Genomic DNA, 20,074 nt, shown 5'->3' on the forward strand with positions numbered 1-20,074 from the left:
TGGCACAAGTATACATATGTAACAAACCTGCACGTTATGCACATGTACCCTAGAACTTAAAGTATAATAATAAAAAATAATTAAAAAAAAAAAGATACAGAACCCCAGAATGTATAAAACCTCATCAATAAACTATTTGTTGGCTTTAGGAGACTCACCTAACACATAAGGAGTCACATATACTTAAAGTAAAGGGGTGGAAAAAGGCACTTCATGCAAATGGACACCAAAAGCAAGCAGGGGTAGCTATTCTTACATCAGACAAAACAAACTTTAAAGCAATAGCAGTTAAAAGAGACAAAGAGGGACATTATATAATGGTAAAAGGACTTGTCCAACAGGAAAATATCACAATCCCAAACATATATGCAACTATCACTGGAGCTGCCAAATTTATAAAACAATTACTAATAGATCTGAGAAATGACAACAACATAATAATAGTGGGGGACTTCAGTACTCCACTCACAGCACTAGACAGTTATCGAGACAGAAAGTCAACAAAGAAACAATGAATTTAAACTATACCTTGGAAAAATGGACTTAACAGATATATACAGAACATTTCATCCAACAGCTGCAGAATATACATTCTATTCAACACTGCATGGAACATACTCCAAGATAGACCCAATGATAAGCCATAAAATGAATCTCAATAAATTTAAGAAAACTGAAATTATGTCAAGCACTCTCTCTGACCACATTTATCTCAGACACCCACATTTATTGCCCTGGTGCCATCCATGCACAGCTATCTATGAAAGTGCATCCACTATTTTAATGCACATCAAAGCATTTGATAATAGATTACTGCACATCAAAGCATTCGATAATGTGGTACTGGGGATCTAATTACACCATTTGGACCGTGGAAGAGCAAATTCTATTGCTTACTAAACTTAGTCAATATACTCTATTATAGGGAATATTTAACATACGACTTCACATTTGCAAAGTGCTGCCCTTTTTATTAGTATTTTCATTTCGCTTTTGAAAACCAAGACAAGTCTGAGAGAAAGTGATGATTTAATACTAATGGGAGAGAGTGTTTAAGGGAGAAATTAATGATAGGGGGTTATTGGTAACTTTAGATGCCATATGTAGACTAATAAAATTGAGTTGGTTGAAGACTATACTTTCAGCAGAATTCATCTGACTGCTTTGTGACCAAACATATTCTTTACATTATCTTTCTAAACTGAACTGAATTTTCAAATTTCTTTCTCCAGACAATCTCTCAGTGTTTAACATGCCCTGCATTGGCATTCCTAACCTGGTATCTCCCATTCACTATTGAACTGGTTAAATATTGTGAATACTCTGAACTAGTATTGCCTATCCTCATGGAATCTATATAATCTCCCGTAATGGACCAATATCAAAAATGGTGGAAAGAGATAAGATGAGGGGAAAACAAAACCCCAAAAAAGGACAGCAGAAAGAAAAAAATGTGTATCATAGAAGGTACAGGTAAACAGGAGAAACTTTCTTGATCTTGAAAGAGAATGGAGAGGGATTAGATGGGAATTAATAGTGACTAAATAGCTATAATATTAAATCTCATAACAATTCATTGACATATATTATTATCTACTTTTGTCAATAAAGCAGTTAGATTTAGAGAGGTTCATTTTGGAGAAGGTAACTGTGCTAGGCAGAATCCTAAAATGACTCCCAGAATTTTTCTGGTGTAGACACTACTTGGATAATTCCCTCCCTTTGAGTTGGGGTAGAACCAGTGAATATATGATTGAATATCAATCCTGTGATTAGCTTATATACTAAAGGTCAAGGAATTTTGAAGATGTAGTTAAGGTCTACTATCAGTCAGTTTTGAGTTAATCAAAAGGTAGGTCGCTCTGAGTGCACCTGAACTAATCATGTGAGCCCTTAAAAGACAGGAAATGTCAGAAAGATTCTCCTGTGGGTTTGGAGGAAGAAAGCTGCTGTGTTCCAAGAGTGCCATGTGACTAGGACCTGTGAGGAAGTTCTAAGAGCAAAGAGCAATCCCTAGCAGACAGCTAGCAAACCTACAACTGCAAAAAACTGAACTACTAACAACCAGTGACCTTTGAAGGGGATATAAACCTGCAGATGACACTGCAGCCCCAGCCAGTATTTTGATCTCAGCATAGTATGCAGAGAAAACCCATATGACTTGCTGAACTAACCTAGTGAGTCCATGACAATAAATGGGTGTTGTTTTAAGCTGCCAAATCTTTTCTAACTTTTTACAGAGAAATAAAAAATCCGATATAATGAAGGAAAAAATAGATAAATACATAGGTTGCTAATTTTAGTCCCTTCAATTTAGACTACCTGAAGATACAATGAAGTTTCTTCTCATTGAAGAAATTTTATTGATTTTGTTATAGACCTGGTTTTTTATGAGTTCACGCTCAGAATCTAGAAGAATGGTATAGTTTTCTTGGTTTATCACGCTATTGCTTTCTTTCACAGAGCCCTCTTCTAGTTGACACTTCTATAACATCTCCCCTCCACCTATATTATCTTTTGTGATGGAAATGGATGGAAATGAAGCAAAAGGAGCAATAACAGTGGGCATTGCCATTCACTTTACTTTTCACTCTTTCCTTACAACCTCACTAGGAAAAATGTTTCAATTAGATATTAATAGAGATATAAAGGGAACATTATATGAAGAAATGGAGGAAGATGAAAAACCAATAAACATTTTAATCCAAATGTATTTCTAACTTTAACAGGTTCAAGAAATGCTCCATTTGCCTGCTATGAAGAAATACAATCTCAAGCAGACAGATTTGGGAACTGTGGTAGGGATAGAAATAACAAATATGTGTTCTGTGGATGGAGGTATGCTCTACAAATATAAATGATACTTTTCTTATGTTCTATTAGATTTTTAAAAACATTGCCCCCTTCTCTTTAGTTTATGTCATTCATTCCAGTGGTTTAAAGTATTACATGTGCATGGGAGTGAATCTCAAGTCAAAATCTCCAGCCCCGACACCTCTCTTGTGCTGCAGGCTAAAATTTCATCTTATTTTTAAACATTTATACGTGAATGCCCATTATGTTTCTAAATCCAATCCAAAGTTGAAATTCATAATAGCCACTGTACCTTTCCTGCTTATTTTTCCTTTCCATCCACTTGATTACTTGCCTATGAGGAAGACTGCTCAGTGTCTATAAAATGCAGTTCAATTCCTCCTGAATCTGAAGAGCCAGGTTTTTGATATTTTGATCATGAGTTTAGTTTTACAAAACATCTCTTAGGAACCTACTATACACCACACACTGGGCTAAATCCTAGTTAGCAAATCATACTCATACACTCATGGAATTTGTAGACTCATAAATATACCATGAAGTTTTATGCTTCCTTGACTTGCTTATGCTATTACTTTTGTTTAGAAATACTTCACTGTTTCTGTTGAAAGCTTACTAATTTGTGAGTTTTAACTCAGATGGTGTCTCCTCTATGAAGTTTTCCTTAACTGTGAGGTTAGGATGTGTCCTCTAATCTCACAGTTACAGAAAACTTCATAGAACTTTTAAGAGAACCTTAAACCTCTGTAATGATTTATTTCACTTACAACATTTTTAATGGAATTTGAATCATATTAGTATCTAAGCCATAGAAGAATATTAGACTGTAAAGTCCTTGAGTGTAGGGGTTACAGCTTTTTCATCTTTCTTTCCTTCTATGGGGTGATATAAAATGCTGTAGTGAATTGATTATTTGACAGTAAATATATAATCTGCCCAGTAAATAACAGATCACTAGTATTGTTACCAGAAAGGGGTCTGAATACGGATCCCAGGAGACGGTTCTTGGATCTTGTGGAAGAGAGAATTTGGGGCAAATCCATACAGTAAAGTGAAAGCAAATTTATTAAGAAAGTAAAGGTATAAAAGAATGACTACTCAACAGGCAAAGCAGCAGCATGGACTGAGGGTTCCTCTCCTTTGTAGACCATATCGGATAACTTCCTGATGTTGCTGTGGCATTTGTAAACTGTCATGGTGCTGGTGGGAGTATCTTTTAGCATGCGAATGCATTATAATTAGAGTATAATGAGCAATGAGGATGACCAGAAGTCACTTTTGTTGCCATGTTGGTTTTGGTAAAATTTGGCTGGCTTCTTTATCTCATGCTGTTTTATCAGCTTATGACCTGTATCTTATGCTGACTTCCTGTCTCATCTTGTGACTAAGAATGCTGTAACCTCCTGGGGATGCAGCCCAGTACATCTTAGCTTTATTTTACCTAGCCTCTATTCAAGATAGAGTCATTCTTGTTCAAATGCCTCTGACAGTACCTTTGAAAATTAAGCCAGGATCAATGGATTTATACTTTTTTACTTTAAATGTTACCATGAAAACATTATGTTTTCTGTAGGTACATTGCCGTAAGTGGAAAACCATTCTTTTTTCATCACAGAAAGCAAATCCAAAGCATTCCTAATAAATTCCTAATGTATAATAAGCATATATATTTTTTATGTTTTCAGGAATCTTATATGTGGAAGATTAGTTTGTACCTACCCTACTCGAAAGCCTTTCCATCAAGAAAATGGTGATGTGATTTATGCTTTCGTACGAGATTCTGTGTGCGTAACTATAGACTACAAATTGCCTCGAACAGTTCCAGATCCACTGGCTGTCAAAAATGGCTCTCAGTGTGATGTTGGGAGGGTAAATAATTTAAAATCTATTTTAAAAATATAGTTTTATTCATTGTTTTCTTCTTTTTATTTAAGTATCAAATTTTAATTTATTTCTAGTATTAGGTAATCTTAAATGTTTGGAAGCAAAATGAATAATCTTAAATTAGTCTCCAAATAGTAAGAGGGAAATGGGAAGGTCCCACTGCTCCCCGCCTCCACCGAACCCCTGTTAGAATTTCAGTGTTCTGAGCAAGGAAACTCCAAATATTTGGAGCTTTCCTTGGGAGAGAGTCTTGGGAATATATTATAGTTAAGAACCTCATAGCATCGGAACTTGCTTTTCTTCTGGGAGAAGAAAGAAGAAATCTCACTGTCACTGCCAGCTTTCCCCCACTTCCCTGGTGACCTGTATGATGCAGCAGAGGCAACCATGATCCCCCTTGGATGGTAACTCCATTGGCCTGAGAACCACCTCCCCCAATCTACCACAACAGCCATAACAAGCCCTACTCTAGGAGAGTTTGAGCTCAGACATGCCCAACCCTGCCCTCACCTGATGGTCTTTCTCTACCTGCCCTGGTAGCCGAAGACAAAAATGACAGTAACTCATGGGAGCTCTATGGCCCTGGTCATCACCTGAAAAACTTGAATACTTACCTGGGTGACCTTAGGGCAAGCTCGTATCCCCCCTATACTACTACAGCTGATGCTCTCTTGAAATTGCTATCCGTTGGCTGGAGGCCCGCCAACTCAAGCCGTTACAGCAATTCATAACAGAACAACCCTGCTCCAAGGAAGGAAAAAACAACAGCTAATTCCACTGCCTGGAACATTCTGGCTAACCGGAGGTCCCGAGTCTGTCCACATAACAACTTCATTGCTAGGATAACCAGCCTTGGAGAAAACCAGTTGCACTAAACAAGACTATAACCAAGGACTCTCACAGAATCCACTTCACTCCCCTGCTACTTCCACCAGAGCAGGTGCTAGTATCAATGGCTGAGAGACCTAAAGATGGACCACATCACAGGATTCTTTGCAAACATTCCCAAGTACCAACCCAAAGTCCACTCCCTCCACTGGGTGGTTAGACCCAGAAGAGCAGTAACAATCACTGCAGTCTGGCTCTCAGAAGGCCCCATCCCTAAGGGAAGGGGTAGAGCACAACATCAAGGGATTACCCTGTGGACAATAGTCTGAACAGCAGTCCTTGATTCCCAGATCTTTCCTCTAACATAATCTACCCAAAAGAGAAGGAACCAGAAAAATGATTCTGGTAATATGACAAAAACACGGTTCTATAACACTCTTAAAAGATCACACTAGCTTACCAGCAATGGATCCAAACCAAGGAGAAATTTCTGAACTGCCAGAAAAGGAATTCAGAAATTTGATTATTAAGCTACTCAAGGAGGCACCAGAGAAAGGTGAAAAACTACCTAAAGAAATTTTTTAAAGTACAGAATATGGACAAAAAATCTCCAGAGAAATATATATCATAAATAAAAAAATCACGACTTCTGGAAATAAAAGACACACTTAGAGAAATGCAAAATACACTGGAAAGTTTCAACAATAGAATTGAACAAGTAGAAGAATTTAAGAGCTTTAAGTCAAGGCTTTGGAATGAACCCAATCTGACACAGACAAAAACAAAAAAGAATAAAAAAGTGAACAAAGCCTCCAAGAAGTTTGGGATTATATTAAATAACCAAACATAAGAAAAATTTGTATTCCTGAGGAAGAAGAGAAATCCTAAAGTTTGGAAAACTTATTTGAGGGAATAATCAAGGAGAACTCCCATGACCTTGCTAGAGATATAGACTTCCAAATACAAGAATTTCAAAGAACACCTGGAAAACTTATCACAAGAAGAGCATCATCTAGGTACATGGTCATCAGGTTATCTAAAGTAAAGATGAAGGAAAGAATCTTAAGAGCTGTGAGAAAAAAGACCAGGTAACGTAAAAAGGAAAACCTATCAGATTAACAGCAGATTTCTCAGCAGAAACTCTACAAGCTAGAAGGGATCGGGATCCTATCTTTAGTCTCTTTAAACAAAACAATTATCAGCCAAGAATTTTGTGTCCAGTGAAACTAAGCTTCATAAATGAGGGAAAGATAAAGTCTTTTTCAGACTAACAAAAGCTGAGAAAATTTGCGACTACCAAACTAACACTACAAAAACTGCTAAAAGGAGTTCTAAGTCTTGAAACAAAACCTTGAAATACACCAAAATAGAACCTCCTTAAAGCATAAATTTCACAGGATCTCTAAAACAATAACACAATGAAAAAACAATCAAGATATTCAGGCAAAAACCAGCATGATAAATAGAATAGTACCTCAAATCTCAATATTAACATTGAAAATAAATGGTCTAAATTCTTCACTTAAAAGATTCAGAATGGCAGAATGGATAATAATTCACCAAACAAATAGCTGCTGTCTTTAAGAGACTCACCTAACACATAAGGATTCACAGAAACTTAAGGTAAAGGGGTGGAAAAAGATATTCCATGCAAATGGACATGTAAAGTGAGCAGGAACAGCTATTCTTATATCAGACAAAACAGATTTTAAAGCAAAAACTCTTAAAAAAGACAAAGAGGGGGCATTATATAATGATAAAGGGACTAGTCCAACAGGCAAAAAAATCACAATTCTAAATACATATGCACCTAACACTAGAGCTCCCAAAGTTATAAAACAATTCTTGATAGACCTAAGAAATGAGATAGATGGCAACATAATAATAGAGTGGGGGATTTCAATACTTCATGACAGCATTGGACAGGTCATCAAGGCAGAAAGTCAACAAAGAAACATGGTACTTAAACTATATCCTAGAACAAGTAGACTTAACAGATATTTATAGAACATTGTACCCCAAAATGCAGAATATATATCTCTATTCATCAACACATGGAACATATTCCAAGATTGACCATATGATGGACCACAAAATAAGCCTCAATGAACTTAAGAAAATTGAAATCATATCAAGTACTCTCTCAGGCCACAGTGGAATAAAATTGGAAATAACTCCAAAAGAAACCCTCAAAACCATCCAAATACATGGAAATTAAGTAGTCTGCTCCTGAATGATCTTTTGGTCAACAATGAAATCAGTGGAAACTAAAAACTTCTTTGAACTGAATGATAATAGTGACACAACCCATCCAATCCTCTGGGATACAGCAAAAGCAGTGCTAAAAGGAAAATGTATAACGTTAAATGCCTACATCAAAAAGTCTGAAAGGGCACAAATAGACAATCTAAGGTCCTTGTATTAGTCTGCTTTCATGTTGCTCATAAAGACATACCTGAAACTGGGCAATTTACAAAAGAAAGAGGTTTAATGAACTTAAAACTCCACGTGGCTGGGGAGGCCTCACAGTCATGGCAGAAGGTGAAAGGCTTGTCTCACATGGAGGCAGACAGGAGAAGAGTGCTTGTGTGGGGAAACTCCCCTTTGTAAAACTATCAAACCTTGAGAGACTTATTCACTGTCATGAGAACAGCACAGGAAAGATCTGCCCTCATGATTCAATTATCTCCCAACACATGAGAATTCAAGATGAGATTTGGGTGGGGACACAGCCTAATCATATCATTCAACCCAAATCTCATGTCCTCACATTTTAAAACCATCCATGCCTTCCTAACAGTCCCCCAAAGTCTTAACTCATTTCAACATTAACTCAAAAGTCTATAATCCAAAGTGTTATCCAAGACAAGGCAAGTCCCTTCCACCTATGAGCCTATAAAATCAGAAGCAAGTTAGTTACTTCCTAGATACAACAGGGGTATAGGTATTGGATAAATACAGCCTTTCCAAGTGGGAGAAATTGGCCAAAACAAAGGGGTTACAGGTCCCATGCAAGTCCAAAATCAAGTGGGGCAGTGAAATCTTGAAGCTCCAAAATGATCTCGTTTGACTGCATGTCTCACATGCAGGTCATGCTGATGCAAGAAGTAGGTTCCCACAGCCTTGAGCAGCTCTGCCTCTGTGGCTTTGCAGGGTATAGCCTCCTGGCTGCTTTCACAGGCTGGCACTGAATGTCTGCAGCTTTTCTAGGCAAACAGTGCAAGCTGTAGGTGGATCTACCATTCCGGGGTCTGGAGGATGGTGGCCCTCTTCTCACAACTACACTAGGCAGTGCTCCAGTAGGGACTCTGTGTCAGGGCTCTAACCTCACATTTCCCTTCTGCACTGCTCTGGCAGAGGTTCTCCATGAGGGCCCCGTTCCTGCAGCAAACTTCTGCCTGGACACTCATACATCCTCTGAAATCTAGGCAGAGGTTCCCAAATCTTGATTCTTGGCTTCTGTGCATCCACAGCCTCAACACCACATGGAAGCTGCCAAGGCTTGGGCTTCCACCCTCTGAAGCCACAGCCTGAGCTGTACCTTGATCCTTTCAGTCACCGCTTGAGTGGCTGGATGCAGGGCACCAAGTCCCTAGACTGCACACAGCAGAGGGACCCTGGGCCTGGCCCACAAAGTCACTTTTTCCTTCCTAAACCTCCAGACCTGTGATGGGAGAGGCTGCCACCAAGGCCTCTGACATGCCCTGGAGACAATTTTCCCATTGTCTCGGTGATTAACATTTGGGTCCCCATTACTCATGTAAGTTTCTGTAGCTGGCTTGAATTTATCTTCAGAAAATGGGATTTTCTTTTCCATTGTGTTATCAGGCTGCAAATTTTCCAAACTTTTGTGATCTGTTTCGTTTTTAAAACTGAATGCCTTTAATAGAACCCAAGTCACCTCTTGAATGCTTTGCTGCTTAGAAATTTCTTCCACCAGATACTCTAAATCATCTCTCTCAAGTTCAAAGTTCCACAGATCTGTAGGGCAGGGGCAAAAGGCTGCCAGTCTCTGCTAAAACACAATTAAGAGCCACATTTGCTCCAGTTCCCAACAAGTTCCTGATCTCCATCTGAGGCCACCTCAGCCTGGATTGTATTGTTCATATCATTATCAGCATTTTGGTCCAAACTATCTGACAAGTCTCTAGGATGTTCCAAACTTTCCCACGTTTTCCTGTTTTCTTCTGAGCCCTCCAAACTGTTTCAACCTCTGCCTGTTACCCAGTTCCAGAGTCACTTTCACGTTTTTGGGTTTCTTTTCAGCAGTACCCCACTCTACTGGTACCAATTTACTGTATTAGTTTTTTTCATGCTGCTGATAAAGACATACCTGAGACTGGGCAATTTACAAAAGGAAGAAGTTTAATGGACTTACAGTTCCACATGGCTGGGAAAGGTTCACAATCATGGTGGAATATGAAAGGTACATATTGGCAGACAACAGAAGAGAACTTATGCAGTGAATCTCCCTTTTATAAAACCATCAGATCTTATGAGATTTATTCCCTTTCACAGGAACAGCACAGGAAAAACCTGCCTCCATGATTCAATTACCTCCCACTCGTTCCCTCTCACAATATATGGGAATTCAGAATGAAATTTGGCTGGGAACATGGCCAAACCATAACAGTCATACCTTGAGGAACTAGAGAAACAGGAACAAACCAAACCCAAGTCCAGCAGAAGAAAATAAGTAACAAAGATCAGAGCAGAAGTAAATAAAATGGAAACAATCAAAGGAAAAATAGATGAAACAAAAGCTGGTTCTTTGAAAAGATAAGCAAAACGGATGGACCATTAGTGAGATTAACCAAGAAAAGAAGAGAAAGGTCTAAATAAGTTCAATTAGAAATGAAATGGGAGATATTACAACCTATGCCATAGAAACACAAAAGATCATTGAAGGCTACTGTGAACACCTTTATGCACACAAAATAGATAACCTAGGGGAGATAGATAAATTTCTGGAAATATAAAACCCTCATAAATTAAATCAGGAAGAAATAGAAACTCTGAACAGACCAATAACAAGCAGTGAGATTGAAATGGTAATAAAAACCATTACCAATGAAAAAAAAGTCCAGAATTGGATGGATTCATAGCTGAATTCTGTCAGAGATTAAAAAAAGAACTGGTACCAATCCTACTGAAAATATTTCAAAAGATAGAGAAAGAGGGAATTTTTCCTAAATTGTTCTATGAAACCAATATCACCCTAATATAAAAACCAGGAAAGGAAAGAACAAAAAAGGAAAACTACAGAACAATATCTCTGGTAAACAAAATGCAAGTTTTCTCAACTAAATACTAGCTAACTGAATACAACAGCATATCAAAAAGATATTCCACCATGATCAAGTTGGTATCATACCAGAGATGCAAGTTTAACATATACAAGTAAATAAATGTAATACAACACATAAGCAGAATTTAAAACAAAAATCATATGATCATTTTAATAGACAAAGTAAAAGCATTTGACAAAATCCAACATCCCTTTATGATTAAAACCCTCAGAAAAATTGGCATAGAAGGGACATACCTTAAGGTAATGAAGGCTGTATACAACAAAACCATAGGCAACATTGTACCGAATAGGGAAAAGTTGAAAGCATTTTCCCTGAGAACAGGAACAAGATAAGGATGCCCATTTTCATCACTTCTATTCAACATAGTACTGGAGGTCCTAGCCCGAGCAATCAAACAAGAGAAAGAAAGAGTATTCAAATTGATGATGAGGAAGTCAAACTGTCACTGCTTGCCAATGATATGATCATATACCTTGAAAACCCTAAAGACTCATCTAAAAAGCTTCTGGATTTGATAAATGAATCAGTAAAGTTGCAGGATACAAAAGTAATGTACACAAATCAGTAGCACTGCTATACACCAACAGTGACCAAGCTGAGAATCAAATCAAGAATTCAACCCCTTTTACAGTAGATGCAACAAAACCCCCCTCCCCCAAAATTACTTAGGAATATACCTAACAAAGGAAAACTATGAAACACTGCTGAAAGAAATTATAGATGACCCAAACAAATGAAAACACATACCATGCTCATGGATGGGTAGAATAAATATTGTGAAAATGACAATACTGTCAAAGGAATATATAAATTCAATATAATTCCCATCAAAATACCATCATCATTCTTCACAGAACTGGAAAAAACAATCCTCAAATTCATATGGAACCAAAAAAGAGCTGCATGGGCAAAGCAAGACTAAGCAAAACAAAAAACAAAAAACAAAACAAAACAAGAAAACCCCAAAACCAAATCTGGAAGCATCACATTACCCTACTTCAAACTCTGCTACAAGGCTATAATCACCAGAACAGCATGGTACCACTATAAAAATAGACACATAGATGATTGGAACAGAATAGAGCTCCCAGAAATAAAGCCAAGTACTTACAGTCAACTGATCTTTGACAAAGCAAACAAAAACATAAAGTGGGGAAAGGATATCCTATTCAACAAATGGTAGTGGGGTAACTGGCAAGCCACATGTAGAAAAATGAAACTGGATCCTCATTCTCACCTTATACAAACATCAACTCAAGATGGGTCAAAGACTTAAATGTAACACTTGAAGCCATACAAATTCTGGAAGATAACATCGGAGAAACCCTTCTAGATATTGTCTTAGGTAAAGTGTTCATGAACAAGAACCCAAAAGCAAATGCAATAAAAACAAAGATAAATAGATGGGACTTAATTAAACAAAAAAGCTTCTGCATAGCAAAAAAAAAAAAAAAAAAAAAAATCAGCAGAGTAAACAGACAACCCACGGTGGCTAAGAAATGTGGTATATAAATACCATGGAATCCTACTCAGCCTTAAAAAGGAACAAAATAATGACATTTACACAACCTGGATGGAGTTGGAGTCCATTATCCTAAGTGAAGTAACTCAGGAATTGAAAATGAAACATCATATGTTCTCGCTCATAAGTGGGAGCGAATCTCTGAAGATGCAAAGGCATGAGAATGATACAATAGACTTTGGGGACTTGAGGGGAAGTGTGGGAGGGAGTAAGGAATGAAAGGCTATACATTGGTTACAGTGTGCACTGTTAGGATGATGGCTGCACCAAAATCTCAGAAATCACTACTAAAAATCTTATTCATGTAACCAAACACCACCTGTTCCCCAAAATATGTTGAAATAAAAATTAAAAAAGAAGTAGTAGTGAAGGTTAAATGGAACTGCGGCCTTGTTCCAATCTGACTTGCATCCTTATAAAAAATAGATTTGGATACACAAAGAGACACCAGGGGCTTGTGCACGTAGAGGAAAGGCCATGTGAGGACATAGGGAGAAGGCAAGTCTAGAAGAGAGGCCTCAGGAGAAACCAACCCTGCAGACACCTTGATCTTGGACTTCCAGCCTCTAGAACTGTTAGAAAATAAATTACTGTTGTTGAAACCACTTAAAGCTATGGTACTTTGTGATATCAGCCTAAGCAGACAATATAATATCCTTATTTAGATGTTTGCTAAAACTCTCTTACTATTTAAACACTGGACTTTTTGTTATTGTTTTAATTACTCTGCCTTAGAACTACATGAAGAAACATAGTAATAATAATATCAATTTAAAATGCAAATAAATCACAAATGTCTTTTCTTGCAAAACAAACAAACAAATAAACAAAGAACAAACAAAAAACACCCTTCTGGAATGCAGCAAAAGCAGTACTTAGAGGGAAATGTATCATTGAATGGCTATGCTTTTATATTACATAATTACTTACTGTAATGTTATGATGACTATACCCCTCTGACATGGAAACTTTTTTTTTATGTGTTGTTCTTTAGATTTGTGTAAATCGTGAATGCGTAGAATCAAGGAAAATTAAGGCTACAGCACTTGTTTGTTCTGAACATATTTGTTCTGGACATGGAGTAAGTAACCACATGTTTCCCTCAATCACATTTCTTGGACACTTTTTTGCATCACTCATTAATTTACTGACATTTTTTGGGTCACTACCATGTGCCAGACTCTGTTGCATCTAGCTTCAGTTGAGAGCTGAATTAAGTCATTAAATTCAGCAGCCATAATTAGTTACAGAAGATATTTTGAGTAGAATTAAATTGCTAATGACTTAAATATATATTGTTATAATTGGGTACTTTTCAGAGGGTGTTAAATTTTCTGATAAATACATTAACCTGGTTCTCAAAGGAAAGATAATTGTGCTGTAATTCCTGTGTCTGTGAATATACAGGGATCATAAAAAACTATTGTTTTATTTATCTACTTTTAAAAATAGACTTTATTTTTTAGAGGAGCTTCAGGTTCACAGAAACTTTGGAAAGTAGAAAGTAGAGAGATTTTCCATATATCCACTCATCTTACAGAGGCACAATCTTTTCCAATTTTAACATCACACACCATAGTAGTCTGTTTGTTATAACTGATGACCTACAAGGACATATCATTATCACCCAAAGTCCAGTTTACATTAGGATTCACTGTTGGTGTCTCACATTCTATGGGTTTTGACAAATGTGTAATGATATAGATCCATCATTATAATATACAGAGAGTATTTTCATTACTCTAAAAATTATCTGTGCTCCATCAGTTCATCCTTCTCTCTCCACTAACCCTTGGCAACCACTGATCTTATTACTGTTTTCCTAGATTTTTATTTTCCAGAATGTAATTTTATTGAAATCATATAGTATGTAGCCTTTTCAGATTGGTTTCTTTCACTTAGTAATATGCATTTAACGTTTCTCCATGTTTTTCTTTCTTTTTTTTTTTTTTTGAGACTGAGTCTCGCTCTGTCGCCCAGGCTGGAGTGCAGTGGCCGGATCTCAGCTCACTGCAAGCTCCGCCTCCTGGGTTCACGCCATTCTCCTGCCTCAGCCTCCCAAGTAGCTGGGACTACAGGCGCCCGCCACCTCGCCCAGCTAGTTTTTTGTATTTTTTAGTAGAGACGGGGTTTCACCGTGTTAGCCAGGATGGTCTCGATCTCCTGACCTCGTGATCTGCCCGTCTCGGCCTCCCAAAGTGCTGGGATTACAGGCTTGAGCCACCGCGCCCGGCCTTCTCCATGTTTTTCTATGGCTTGATAGTTCATTTCTTTTTAGTGCTAAATAATATTCCATTGTCTGAATGTGCCATAGTTATTTATCTACTCATCTACTGAAGAACATCTTGGTTGCTTCCAAGTTTGGTAATTACAAATAAAGCTGCTATAAACATCCTTCTGCAGGTTTTTGTGTGGACATAAATTTTCACCTATTTTGAGTAAATACCAAGGATTGTGGTTGCTGTATCATATCGTAAGAATATGCTTAGTTTTGTTAGAAACTGACAAAACATCTTTGAAAGTGGCTGTACCAGTTTGCATTCCCACCAGCAGTGAATGAGAGTCCCTGTTGCTCCACATCCAAGCCAACATTTTTTGTTGTCAGTGTTTCGGATTTTGGCCATTCTAACAGGTGTGTAGTGGTATTTCATTGTTGTTTTAATTTGCATTTTACTGATGACATATGTGAGGCATATTTCATATACTTATTTTCCATCTATATATCTTTTTTGGTGAGGGACCTTTTAAAGTCTTTTGCCCATTTTAAAAGTTGTTTGTTTTCTTGTTGAGTTTTAAGTTTTCTCTTAGTATTTTGAATAATAGTCACATATCTGATGTGTCTGTTGCAAATATTTTCTTCCAGTCTGTGGCTTATCTTTTTATTCTCTTAACAGTGCTTTTCACAGAGAAGGTTTTAATTTTATGAAGCCCAACTTCTTAATTATTTCTTGTGTAGATTGTGCCTTTGGTATTGTATCTAAAAAGTCTATGCAATACCCAAGGTCATCCAGTTTTTTTTTTTTTTTTTTTTTTTTTTTTTCCTGAGTTATCTTCTAGGAGTTTTTTAGCTTTGCATTGTACATTTACGCCTGTGACCCATTCTGGATTAACTTGTTGAAGGGTGATAGGTTTGCGTCTAGATTCTTTTTTTTCCTGCATTTTGATGTCCAGCTAACACCAATTGTTGAAGTTTTTCTTTTCTCTACTGTATTGCTTTTGCTCCTTTGTCAGAGATCAATTGACTAGATTTATGTTTGTCAGTTTCTGGACTCCTTATTCTGTTTCATTGATCCATTTGATTATTCTTTCTCCTATATCATATTGCCTTGATTCCTACAGACTTACAGTATGTTGAAGTTGGGTAGTGTTAGTCTTCTGACTTTGTTCTTCTTTTAATGGTAACTTGACTATTCTTGATCTTTTGTGCCTCCATAGAAACTTTAGAATCAGTTTGTTGATTTCCACAAAACACCTTGCTGAGACTTTGGCAGGGATTGTGTTCCATCTATAGATCAAGTTAGTAAGAACTGATATCTTGACACCATTGAGTCTTTCTATCCATGCACATGTAATGTACTTACATTTATTTAGTCCTTTTTTATTTCCTTCATCAGTGTTTTGTAGTTTTTCTCGTATCGATCTTATATATATTTTGTTAGATTTATACCAAGTACTTCATTTTTGGGGGGAGGGGAGGCTAATGTAAATAGTATTATGTCTTTAATTTCAAGTTTCGTTTGTTCATTGCTGGTGTATAGGAAAATGATTGGCTTTTGTGCATTAACCTTGTATATTGCAACCATGCTACAATCACTTGTTAGTTCCAAGAGTTCTTCAAGTCTTTTTAGAATTTCTAAATTGCTGTTTATGTCATATATGAACAAAGACAGTTTTATTTCTTCCTTCCCAATCAGTATACCTTTTTCTTCTTATTTTATTGTATTAGTTAGAGCTTCCTGTATGATATTGAAATAGGAGTGGTGAGAGGAGACGTCCTTGCATTGCTCCTTATCTTAGTGGGAAAGTGTCTAATATCTCACCATTAAGTATGATGTCAGCTGTAGGTTTTTTTGTCTGATATTTTGTTAGACGAAAAACTTTCCCTCTATTCCTAGTTTGCTGTTAGTTTACTTTTAAATCACAAATAAGTGTTGGCTTTTTTTTTGTTGTTGTTGAGATGGAACCTCGCTGTGTTGCCCAGGCTGGAGTGCAGTGGTGCAATCTTGGCTCCCTGCAAGCTCTGCCTTCCCGGTTCATGCCATTCTTCTGCCTCAGCCTCCCGAGGAGCTGGGAGTACAGGCGCCCACCACCATGCCCGGCTAATTTTTTTTGTATTTTTAGTAGAGATGGGGTTTCACCGTGTTAGCCAGGATGGTCTTGATCTCCTGACCTCATGATCTGCCTGTCTCGGCCTCCCAAAGTGCTGGGATTTCAGGCGTGAGACACCGCGCCCAGCCCGAGTGTTGGCTTTTTAATATTAAATGCTTTTTATGTATCTATTGATATGATAATGCAATTTTTCTTCGTTAGTTTGTTGATGTGAGATGAAGTACATCAGCTAATTTTCTAATGTTGAACCAGTTACATGCCTGGTGAACCCATCTCAGCAAACAATTATCTGTAACATCAATTAAGAATAAGAAAAATAAAAATTTTTAGTTTACTTTCACTTAATTCCTTCTCTAATACTATTCTTTTTATATAAATAACATTTGATGACCTTTGTGATTTTCATTCTCTCTGAAGAATCTCTTCTGACATTCATTTCAAAGGCAGGTCTACTGGTGATATATACTCTCAATTTTTGCTTGTCTGAGAGTCTTCATTTCCACTTTTGCAAGATAATTTCAAAGGATTAAATATTTCACTCATCACTCTTTTTGCTTGCATGGTTGCTGAAGAGAAGTCCAGTATAATTTTTATCTTTGTGCCTCTATAGATATGGTATTTTCTGTCTCTGGTTTCTTTCCGAATTTGTTCTTTATCTTTTCTTTTCTGTAGTTTGAAAGTTATTATGTCTAGGTATAAATTTTTGGCATTTGTCCTGATTTTTTTGTGGCAGGGGTTGCTTGATCTGTGATTTGTTGTAAGACATTAATTTTGGAAACTTATCAGCTGTTATTGCTTCAAATATTTCTTCTATTCCATTCTTTTTTGTCTTCTTGGTATCCTCATTACATGTATGTTATACATTTTTTTAGTTGTCTCACAGTTCTTGGATATTCTGTTCTGTTTTTTCAACCTTTTTGTGTGTGTGTGTGAGAGCCAAATATTTATTCATTTCTTGCATTTGAAGTACTCTTCCATAACATCCTTGGCCTGAGACTCCTTTCCATAGTCCTTAACTACTACATAACTGCAACCAACCACTTTACGAGGTTTCCCCTCTCTGTCAATTTTACGGAGGCCTACCCATTCTCCTAGTTTCTTGTTGTCATCAACCTTAATTAGGTTGATTTGGTGTTCAGCATAAAGGGCCTCCACCAACTTGATATACATAGGCTCATCACAGTTGGATGCAAGCACCCAAAGATGGGCTTGGCGCTTGTCTAAGGCTTTGGCAGCTTCGGGAATTCCACGTGCTAGGCCATCGTGGATGTGGGAGGTCTTCAGCACCTCTTGCAAAGCAGTATTAAAGTCCATTACACCTCCAGCAGCAATGCCGTCCTCGGCCATGGCGGTGGGTTACGGGTGAAGCAGCATCTTGAACGCACGCGAGCCTCCGCCTCCGCGTGACTCCGCGGTGGTAGGGAAACAACAACCCTTTTTTTATTTTGACTTTTTAGTTTTAGATGTTTCTATTGAGATGTCCTCAAGCTCAGAGGTCTTTTCTCATCTCAGCCACGATTAGTCTATTAACGGGCCCGTCAAAAGCATTCTTCATTTCTGTTGCAGTGTTTTTGATCTCTAGTACTTCTTTTTGATTCTTTCTTAGAATTTTTATCTCTCTGCCTACACTGCCAATCTGTTCTTACATGCAGTCTACTTTATCCATTAGAGCTTTCAGCATATGAAATATAATTGTTTTATTTATTTATTTTAATTTTATTTTCATTGACAATAGTTGTACCTGTTGTGGGGGTATAAATGATAATTAATACATTCATATAATTCATAAAATTATCTTAATTATCAGTATAATTATCTTATATCTTAATTATCTTAATTATCAGTATAATTAAGATATCCATCATTTTACACATTTGTCTTTATGCTAAAACGTTTGAATTTATTTTTCTAGCTATATTTGAAATATACAATAGGTTATTTTAAACTCTGGTCATCCTACTGATGACCAAATGTCAAAACACTTGGTCTCACTTCTTTCAAACTGGGTATTTGTATCTATTAATCAACATCTCTTCATCCTCTCCTCCCATTACACATTCTGGCCTCTGGTAACCACCCACCTACTCTGTATCTTCGTGAATCCACTTTTTTAGCTTCCACATATGAGTAAGAACATGTGATATTTATCTTTCTGTGCTTAGCCTATTTCATTTACCATAATGACTTTCAGTTCCATCCATGTTGCTATGAGTGATGGGGTTTCATTATTTTTATAGCCTATGTTTTACATTGTGTATGTATCCCACATTTTCTTTATTTTTTCGTCTATTCATGGACACTTCCATTGATTCTATATTTTGGTTATTGTGAATAGAGCTACAATAAACATGGGAATGCAGATAGCATTTTGAAGTGTTGATTTCCATTCTTTTGGTTATGTACTCAGTAGTAGAATTGCTGAGTCATATGGTAGTTCTATTTTTAGTTTTTTTTTTTTTTTTGAGGAATCTCCACACAATTTTTTTAAAGTGGCTGTACTAATTTACATTCCCACCTACAGTGTGTGAGGCTTTCCTTTTCTCCACAGCCTCACCAGCGTTGGCTGTTCCCTGTCTTTTTGATAAAAGCCATTTTAACTGGATTGAGATTGTATCTCATAATTTTGATTTGCATCTCTCTCATAATTAGTGATGTTGAACATTTTTTCGTCTACCTGTTGGCCATTTGTATGTTTTATTTTGAGAGATGTCTATTCAGATCTTTTGCCCATTTTCTTAATCATATAATTTGTGGAGTTTTTTCCTATTGAGTTATTTGAGCTCTTTATATATTCTGTTTGTCAGTCCCTTGTCATATGGATAGTTTGGAAATATTTTCTTTTATTCTATGGGTTGTCTCTTCACTTTGTTGATTGCTTCTTTTGCTGTGTAGAAGCTTTTTAGCTTGGTGTAATCCCATTTGTTTATTTTTGCTTATGTTTCCTATGCATTTGAGGTTATATCCAAAAAATAATTACATAATCAATGTCTTAGAACTATTTTCCTACATTTTCTCCTGGTAATTTTATAGTTTTGGTTCTTTTTTTTTCTTTTCTTTTCTTTTTTTATTATACTTTAAGTTCTAGGGTACATGTGCACAACATGCAGGTTTGTTACATATGTATACATGTGCCATGTTGGTGTGCTGCACCCATTAACTCATCATTTACATTAGGTATATCTCCTAATGCTATCCCTCCCCTGTACCCCCTCCCCACAATAGGACCCAGTGTGTGATGCTCCCCTTCCTGTTTCCAAGTGATCTCATTGTTCAATTCCCACCTATGAGTGAGAACATGTGGTATTTGGTTTTCTGTTCTTGTGATAGTTTGCTGAGAATGATGGTTTCCAGCTGCATCTGTGTCCCTACAAAGGACATGAACTCA

The 20,074-nt window shown here is 36.9% G+C and overlaps 1 protein-coding gene across 2 annotated transcripts in view; it reads left to right on the forward strand.

The window, feature by feature from the left end:
* The window catches only part of ADAM32 (ADAM metallopeptidase domain 32), a 160,737-nt gene that overhangs the window by 109,258 nt on the left and 31,405 nt on the right, over positions 1 to 20,074 (forward strand). For both annotated transcript variants that reach the window (XM_011993407.1, XM_011993415.1), the window contains 3 exons: positions 2,730 to 2,838; positions 4,500 to 4,683; positions 13,355 to 13,441. In XM_011993407.1, the coding sequence (XP_011848797.1) occupies positions 2,730 to 2,838; positions 4,500 to 4,683; positions 13,355 to 13,441 (380 nt within the window). The remainder of the gene's footprint in view (positions 1 to 2,729; positions 2,839 to 4,499; positions 4,684 to 13,354; positions 13,442 to 20,074) is intronic.

Source organism: Mandrillus leucophaeus, unplaced genomic scaffold (assembly GCF_000951045.1).
Source record: "Mandrillus leucophaeus isolate KB7577 unplaced genomic scaffold, Mleu.le_1.0 Scaffold111, whole genome shotgun sequence".
NCBI lineage: Eukaryota > Metazoa > Chordata > Mammalia > Primates > Cercopithecidae > Mandrillus > Mandrillus leucophaeus.